The sequence below is a fragment of the Mustela nigripes genome, chromosome 6, assembly GCF_022355385.1.
Source record: "Mustela nigripes isolate SB6536 chromosome 6, MUSNIG.SB6536, whole genome shotgun sequence".
Lineage (NCBI taxonomy): Eukaryota > Metazoa > Chordata > Mammalia > Carnivora > Mustelidae > Mustela > Mustela nigripes.
The window spans coordinates 19,737,332-19,746,823 of NC_081562.1; the positions used below are offsets into that span (position 1 = coordinate 19,737,332).

General features: G+C 39.5%; 1 protein-coding gene across 4 annotated transcripts in view; it reads right to left on the reverse strand.

The window, feature by feature from the left end:
- Positions 1-1,167: 1,167 nt before the first annotated feature.
- Positions 1,168-9,492, reverse strand: part of SPIC (Spi-C transcription factor) — a 13,173-nt gene continuing 4,848 nt past the window's right edge. For all 4 annotated transcript variants that reach the window (XM_059402248.1, XM_059402251.1, XM_059402250.1 and 1 more), the window contains 2 exons: positions 8,083-8,191; positions 1,168-4,367 (listed from right to left, as the gene is read on the reverse strand). In XM_059402248.1, the coding sequence (XP_059258231.1) occupies positions 3,940-4,367; positions 8,083-8,191 (537 nt within the window). In that variant the 3' untranslated portion in view covers positions 1,168-3,939. The remainder of the gene's footprint in view (positions 4,368-8,082; positions 8,192-9,492) is intronic.

The following is a 9,492-nucleotide window of genomic DNA, read 5'->3' on the forward strand; positions in this document are numbered from 1 at the left end:
CAGGGATCGCAGGTATGGACAATAGATGTTTTAGGGGGGTTCTGGAAAATTTCCCCAACTGCAAAGAGGGAACTAGATTAAGTGGCTCTTTCTGTTGGTGGACATTGCTGTGCTGACAGAACCGGAATGCAGTAGTCACTTTACTTGTAGCAAACCTGAGGATAAGGCCAATGGCAAGAAAGCATAACCAAAGACTCATCAGAAAACAAAGCCAGAACAATAATGTATCACAGTTGTAGCCTACTCTTTTTCATTTGGACTTCTTGATCTGTGAGACAGTAAATTTTCTTTCTTAAACTAGTTTGAGTCAAAGGCTTTCATTACTTGGAAGCCCATAGCCCATAGCCCATAGCCCATTCCAACAAGTCTCCCTTTTACTAAGAGTTGATAAGAAACGAAGTTTTCCAAAAGGTAGCAGAGTCACTCTAAAACTTGTAAATGTCATCTTTCATCACATAAATTACGGTAATTTAATTACTTATGTAAAGCATGATTGCTAAAATTGTACTTGTTCACCTACATTATAAAGTGTTGATTACAGGAAATTGTTCACTTAAGCTGCCTATGAACTCACTAGCCTTTTCTTGATTAATTCCCTACTACAAATCCTGGATGAGTGTGCTTATCAAAGAGAATCTTCAAGAACTCCCACAGCTGTTGGAGATAAAGCTCTCTCTGATAGCACATCCAAGTGTTGTACAAAGCTTTGTTCTTGCATAATTTGCAAACTTCTCGTATTTGAACCACATCTATTTCTTTGACATGTATTGTTCATTTATCTGACCATGGATACATTCATGTGCTCTCTGTATTTGGATTTCTGATTCTGGGGCCCACTACTGAAAAAAACCTAGATGCTCTACATTCTTCTTCCACATTTAGTCCTTTATTTAATTGGTTCATGGCCAAGCTAAGTTAGGGCTGCTCCCGACACTCCTTGAGGTAGTGTATTTCACATATTCATGGGATGCCTCGCTGTGCTTGCCTGGCAAAGCACTCACAATCCCTACCCGCAGCCCCTTTTTTTCCTAAGTAACTACCCACTGCTTTTAAAATCCACCCAGGTTTAAATTAAAGCAGCAGCCACCCATCAAATCCAAACTAATATTGCAAAGGCAAACAGAGTATCCCCAGCTTTGAAATGAGGGGCAGGAAACTTGGAAGAAATGGTTTTCAGTTGTCAAAAATATAACTTTCACCAATTCACGAAAAAGTAGTAAATTGCTTTAAGCTTATTTTACAGTATCATTATCAAGAGCCTGTACCATCAAAATACACACTGAAATTCCATCCAAATTATACATGAGTTAGGTAAAAATATATGAACCAAAACATCTAAATATAAATTGTGGTTATGAGACTGTGTACAACACTCCAACTCTCGTGAAGGGCTGGCATCATGTCTGATAATAAGACATGTGACTATGAAAATATTCATGTGAATCAATGTGAATCTGAAAATATTCAGGGCCCCTTTTATAACTGTGTAATTGTAATTGTGTAATTGTATTTGTATAATTTTTGTAAACTCTGGAGATTGAGAGATTGATTTCAGGCACAGTCCTTTAAAAATAAGGAACTAAAAGCATTGAAAAATAATAAATTCCTCATATCCAGCAACACTGATGAACATCAATATATTAAAAGGAACAAAAGCAAATGCAGAAGGATACGAACTGTATGATTCATTTCAAGCGATGTTCAAGGTGGGCTTTGGAAAAACCAGTTATGAGATGCTGTATCATCATTTAGACAATGGTTAAGTGGATGTATCCATCAGTCTGTACAGGTTAGATGTAACTAATGCTGCCACACTGATGCACTTGACATACTTCACAATGCCGTATGAGCCCAACCAATAAATTGCTCTTCAGTAAGGTATTTGGTAAACTTTAGTTAAGTATTAATAAAACTTACAAATCCACATTGATAGAACTGAGGTTTCACAACAGAAGCAGCCCTGTCTTTCACTTAACAACACAGCTCACCAGAGAAGAGTTCATTCAGCCAGATGACTGTGACCAAAGGACAGACTGGGATACCATATACCAGGAAAAGACCGACCACAATAGAGTCTAACAAGTCTCTCTCCCCGGTCCTTGGGTGGTGACAGGGAGTAACACCCTGTTTCAAGTATGGTACGTGTCATACAATGTATGGAGGTTTTAGTGTTTGAGCAGCAGGAATGAACAGGTCTTTAAGGACCAACCTACTAAAATGGCTTTTGGTCAGCCCACTTTTGTAATAAGCAGAGCCCAGATTTCTGCCAAAGAGAAATCTACTCTGCAGAATACAGATGGAATCAGGGCTGACTGGAGGCTTTTTGGAGAATTGGCAAGATGAACCCTTCAAGCTGGCATTGGGTGTAGGTAGGACTTTGGAGAGAAAATGTTAATACAATTTTATTAAGTTATTTGCCAAATGAGCTGTGTGGTGAAACCTCTTCACCATTTCCTCTTTGCGACGTCTGGTAAAATTTGTATTTACAGAGCGTATTTCTTTGCAGAGAATGAACATAAATGCTAGGTCCTACTTTTTAAGGTTAGCATGATTGAACAGTCATCTCAGTTCCTCTGGGCTGCTGTAACAGAATACCGTAAACTGGGTGTCTTATAACCAGAAATTTCTTGCAGTTCAAGAACCTGGGAAGTCCAAGATCAGGGTACCAGTACATTCAGTGTCTCTAAGAGCCTGCTTCCTGGTTCACAGGAGGCCGTCATGTGTCCTCGCAAGGCAGAAGGGGCGAGGAAGCTCTCTGGGCCTCTTCTCAAGGCACTACACCCATTTGTGAGAGCTCTTCCTTCCAAAGAGCCTGCCTCCAAAAATCATCACACTAGGGATTAGGTTTCAACATACTTTGGGAAAGATGCAAACATTCAGTTTATTCCAGAAGGCCAGACTACATGTGCAGATAGCCAATATCATTACCTTCATTTAGTCTGCCATTTTTAAAGAATCCCTGAAAGACACAAAGAAAAAGGGCAATGGTAACAAATTATAAACTGGGTGGGCTCCAGGAAGCTCTTGGCCTGGACTGAAGATGGCCCATACAGTCTAGGAAGCTCTCCTCCATCATGGCAATACAGATGGGATACAAATCAATCTGCCAAGCAGGAAGTTAAGAAACAGGGTTTCTTTTTTCATTCCTAATGGAATGCTCAGAATAAACCATAGCTTTCAAGTCCCGTTTCCTCCCTGGATTTATCTGCTAGCCTCTATCCTTTTATCTTTTTCTCCAATTTTCCCAGCCTGATCTTAGCTGGGCTAGTTTAAGGGAGGAGGAAGTCCAGTTTTCCAAAGTTAGACCAGAGATAACAAGGCAAGAGCACCTTCTTGTGGCTGAGTGGCAGGATAGCAAGAAATCTTGGCTTCTGGATCTACCCCACCACAGAGATGCCAGGAAATGATATGTGGGAAGTATAAACTTTGGAGTTCTATCATTAAGGTAGGTGGCATTTTCCTTAGATCATTTTTTTAGCGCCACAGAGTTGCAGACCATGAAGTCTGAAGTGCAGTGAAAATAAAGTTTTGAAAGTCATAAATGTACTTTAGCATGAAGACTATCATGTGCAATTATTTTGCTGTCGCTAAAGCTATCAGATAATACATTAGACTTTTTTTTTTTTTTTTTGCCTGAGTTTATGACAGGAAAACATTTCAATCTATATAGATCAAATCATCTCTACTAGCATTGTTTACCTAGAAGTACTGCATAAACAGTAAGAGTGAGGACATTTAGTTTGTATTTTCAAATGGGGCTGGACATTTAAAAGTTGTTCACTGGTTGATTTTTTTCACAAAGTCTGTATAGATTATAAACCATTTAGTAAAAGATTAGAAACAATGACGTTCATTGTTTTTCCCTCTCCAGCATTTAAGAGAAAAATCCTGAAACTGGTACAGATTGCTGATGTCAGGAAATCATGAAATATAGCGTATTTAGCAATCAGGGTGACTTAGCTCATGGTAATCAGCGTATGGACAATTATAATTTGCATTCCAGTTACTGAAGCTGAGAAAGCCTTGCTCAGGTTGAACATACGGCGAGTAGAAGAACTCTTTTTCTAAGAAATAAGATGGAGAGAGTCTTTGGAGAATGGCCTCACTGAACTGGTAAGTTAGCTTTCTCCGGATTTTAGTGACTTCCCCAGTTCTTCCATAATTCCTCAGTGCTCTGGCCATTTTCTGGTAAGTCATGGTCTTCCGATTGCCTTTTCTTTTCCCCCAAAGTTGGGCAAGTTTTTCTTTGTTTTTTGACACAAACTGGAAGATGCCTTTGGTTTTATCTACCCACTGAATACAAGATGCCATCTCAGGATTACACAGGGATTCATGAAGGTATTCGAACAGTCGGAGCTTCTTCCTGCCTAAAATGGAGAAAAACAATGTCATATTCCACCGTGGCTACACACAAAGAACATTCTCAGGTAGGGTCTGTTGAGTGGCTACAAAACTCAAAAGCTGCATTGGGACTTCAAAGTCAGACATCTGTTTTGGGCCCTACTGAAGTTTCAGTTGGACCATACTTTGTTGGGGATGTTTAAAAAATTTTGTACTGTCCTTTACTGGAAAACGGAAGCCTGATGCCTCTTTATCTGAATCTACCCTCTGTCAGGGGATCTTTCTTCGCAATTAAATCTTGACTACCCATTCCAGGTCATATTTTAGAACAACAAAACTGAGAAAATGAACGGCGAAGTTTAGTGGTTTTAAGTAAAGTGAAGCCTCAAAAGCCATTTTCACAAAGCAAATCATTTGAAAGGGCTTTATTCAAATGAGTTAAGTCAAATGAGGTAAGGAATGTGAATGTATTTTTTAAAAAATGCAAAATAGTATTCAAATATAAAGTAGTGTTAGTGAAACTAATATCGAAGACTTAGATTTAAAAAAAAAAAAGACAAAAACCGTGGCTCTACCTAGTTATGTGAAATGAGAAAGAGCAGAAGAGAATTTTTTTTTCAAAGATTTTATTTACTTATTTGACAGAGAGAGATCACAAGTAGGCATAGAGGCAGGCAGAGAGAGAGAGGAGGAAGCAGGCTCCCTGCTGAGTCGAGAGCCCAATGCGGGACTCGATCCCGGGACCCCGAGATCACAGCCATAGCCGAAGGCAGCGGCCTAACCCACTGAGCCACCCAGGTGCCCGAGAAAGAGCAGACAGAAGAAAATGGAATGGAGAAGCCACCTTTACTGCCATCTTCATGACATTCTGGTATCATTTATGAGCAGTTAACAATGGGTACTATGATTTTTTCATTGCTGTGAAATAAAATGGCACTACCAGAGTTTTTCCCTCTTTCGGAATATAGTCCTTTATATTTCATAATGTCTAGACAGAAAACTTTAGGAGGATTTACTTTGATTTTTGTTCAGTTGACTGGATGTCTTTGGCCTAACAGAGAACCAAGGGGGACAGCCCATTTTGTGACTTCTGAATTGGCCTGTAAATACGATGCCTCATCAGATCTGCCAATAGCTTAACATAACCACAGCCGAATTCCCTTTTCCCCTGGAGAGTGTGGAATAGTGGATTCCCAAACTGCTTTGAACAGTCTCTGGGGAGTAACACTCTTGCATCAATCATCATTCATCCCAAAACCTCAAAGGTTTTTAAGAAGATTATCTTTTTGCTTTATATTATCTTGAAATTACAAATTAAGAAATGAAAGGGACTTACCAAAAAACACATCATGAATTGAAAGTCACAGCCTTAAATAAACTTTGTCTCTTATCCAGTGGTCAAACAATAATGGATCCTCACCTTTTAAAATGTTTTCAGTTTTGAAAGAAGTACTGAAACTTATTTTAAAAAGTATCATGCGCTCAGAGTAAAAGATTCAAACAGAAGCACAGTGAAAGTAAAATTCCAGTCTATTCTCATACGTGTTTTTAAAATTAAAAAAATTTGCACATAAACATATGCATATCTTTTAAAAATGTCAGAGGTATCATATTATTTTGCTTTTTCAGTAAGTAATAGATCATTAAGTCAGAGAACAATCAGAAATTAGCTACAGATGGGTAAAATACTCAGCTGTTGAAGTAACAACGGTTACTTCTGGGACATATCATGGAAAGAAAGAAGAACATTTCCACTTATTCCTTGTGAATTTCTGAATTCTGTGAACTTTTAATAATGTGCATTACTACTTTTAAATCATGGAATTAAAAAGGATTAAAACCAAAAACTGTACTTTAAGAGTTCTTTATCAGGGCGCCTGGGTGGCTCAGTGGGTTAAGCCGTTGCCTTCGGCTCAGGTCGTGATCTTGGGGTCCTGGGATCGAGTCCCGCATCGGGCTCTCTGCTCAGCGGGGAGCCTGCTTCCTCCTCTCTCTCTCTCTGCCTGCCTCTCTACCTACTTGTGATCTCTCTCTGTCAAATAAATAAAATCTTTAAAAAAAAAAAAAAAAGAGTTCTTTATCAACACGTAAGATATGCCTTCACGCCTTTTAACAGCTCTGTGTTCTGTTTTATACGTGTACTATTTTTCTCTGGATAATGACTCCCCAAGTAATTTCAAAATTTCAGGTGGAAGAAGAAACTTCAAAAACCAAAAATTATGGGTGTTATGTCCCATACCGGCAAAGCTTTACACCATAAAACATCAAAGAAAAGATACAGGTTTTTAGTTAAAAAATAATAATAGTGACAAGCTAAACACTTGGACAGAGGTAGAAGTAATATTCTCCTTGTATTAAATTACTACTAGTAATAGTTCAATATTCAATACAAAAATCCAGTGATACAGATTTATTTTACGTGTGTGATTTTATGCCTTATTCCCTTGCTAGATTATTGCTGAATATTTAAAATTTTGTTCTAGGATACAGTATGCTAGGATGCAGACATAGGAACGAAAGTAGTTTTTCAAAAAAAATTTACTGAAAATAATTTAGAAACTGTAATAAAGTATCATTAAAAACAATTTCATTGTAAAATTATGATGCATCTTACACTTCTCTGTACCTTATATACCGATGCAGTAAACAGGTTCCATTCTTTTCCTTTAACAAACATTGTAAGGAACATCCTAATGTATATTGGGTACACATGTGTACACACACACACACACCCTACAGTATTATGAGAAATAATCCAGAGCCAAGCTGTGAATGTAATGCTTTACATGGACTTCCTCATTTAATTTTTACAGTCATTACAATCTTTGTACAATTATCATTATTTGTTCTTTGAATGAGGACACTGTGGTACAAAAGGTTAAGTCATTTTCCCAGGCTCACACAATTAACCCAGAGTTCACACTCACTCAGTTATGTAGTCCCTAAGAGTCAAAAGATATTAACATTTGAATTTTGGTAGTTATTGCCAAACGGCCTTTCAAAACTTTGTACCAATTTGTACTCAATCCAATAACATATGGCAACATAGAGGCTACTATCCTGCTTTATCACTTTACCCATCTGTTGGGTGAGATCACCATCAGCTTAAATTTATGAAATCAGGATTTCAAGTTTATGAAATACTGAATTATGATGAAACTTCATTTGCAGGAAACGTAATGGAGAAAATAACTTCCATACCAAGCCCTTCACAATTAGTGTTAAGACTGCTAAAACAACTAATGGAAAAGTTTCCCTTTCTACACCCCAAATATAGACACATTATTCATGAATACAGATTTACTTGAGTGAAGTGACACTCTACAGCTTCACATTTCTATGAAGCAAGGGGAATCCTCACCCAAGATGAGTGGCTTGGAGTGGCTCAGCCTGTCAGAGGTCAATTATTCTTAATTACAGTACTAGAGTATTTTGCAAACACAGTTCGAAATTCAGGTATGAAATCCCTTTAAAGTGTCTTTGAAGATGATTTGGTTCTTTTACCTATAGAAAGACTGATGGATCAGGGCACCTGGGTGGCTCAGTGGGTTAAAGCCTCTGCCTTCGGCTCAGGTCATGGTCTCAGGGTCCTGGGATTGAGCCCTGCATTGGGCTCTCTGCTCAGCAGGGAGCCTGCTTTCCCTTCCTCTCTCTCTCTCTACCTGCCTTTCTGCCTACTTGTGATCTCTATCAAATAAATAAATTAAATTAAATTTAAAAAAGACTGATGGATCCACATACCTTTTCCTCCCTTTTGATGGAGAACAGCAGGTTGTACCATCTGATTTTCAGGGATGTTTGGCAGAGATGGATGAGTATTTCCTTCAAAATAGAGGTCCGCAGCACTGTTCTATATAAATAATGCAGCAGGATGTTAGTGGGACTTTCCATGTGGCCCCAGCTGATGGCTAAAGGCAAAAGCTGAGGACAAAAAGAGTGCTAAGCATCTCCCAAATTCTAAAAAGCAGAATCCTCAACTGCAGCCAGATTTATCTCCCAGAGCAGAACTAGCCTCAAGCCCACATGGAGAGAAGACCAAGGGGCAGAAGCTACTCTTTGGCCCTGTGAAGACTTTCATACAATCCCCTTCCTATGAGAAAGAGGAGGGACTTGCTTCCTCCCTTATCCCTAAATATACCAGTGAGAAAGGAAAACTTTGAAGAATTATTAGTACAAACTTGAAGTGCCAGCACAAAGGGGAAGATGGGCTTTCACTCCTCTGTTGGATGTCCATCTGGGCAAGAAGAAACAAAGGGAGAAAGATGGCAGCCAAGGAAGGGCACAGCCAAGAGAGGGGACAGGCGGAAGCAGCTCGAACTCTTACCATTACATTCAGAAAGCAAATGTAGGTCTTCATGGGGTCATCTAATGAAGATGACTTGAACCACCCCAACATATCCCATGTAAGAGGCTTCCCAGCAGGCAAGAAGTCCCCAACCATAGATGCTGGGATATGTCCTAGGGACTGGAAGTTGAAGAGGAAGCAGGGTTGCCAGATTCAGCAAATAAAAATACTGCTGTATTTCACCTGGTAACCCCAAGCGGAGGTAGAAGAGGTTAAGCTGGAACCTAAATTCCCTGTTCAAAGAAATGTCTTGTGGAAAGGCCCTAATGGAACAATTTAGAGGGTCAGGAAGAGGACATCTGACATAGCATGGTTGAAAGTAGTGACTGGAAAAAAAAGAAACGAAAAGAAAGAAAAGAAAAAAACCATTTCATATTTATACTGCACCACATTAAGATAGCTGGCATTGGGGCGCCTGGGTGGCTCAGTGGGTTAAGCCGCTGCCGCAGGGCTCAATCCCAGAACCCCGGGATCATGACCCGAGCCCAAGGCAGCGGCTCAACCCACTGAGCCACCCAGGCGCCCCCAGTCCATTAAGTTTTTAACGCTCTTGGTTTTGGTTCAGGTCATGTGTTCTGGATCATGGGACTGAGCCTTGTATCAGGCTCTTACAAGGCTCTGTGCTCAGGAGAGTCTCCTTGAGTTTCTTTTTCCTTTCCCTCTACCCCTTGCCCCACTCTCTCTCTCAAATAAGGAAATAAATCTTTTAAAGAAAAAAAAAAAAAGAGGGGCGCCTGGGTGGCTCAGTGGGTTAAGCCGCTGCCTTCGGCTCAGTTCATGATCTCAGGGTCCTGGGATCAAGTCCT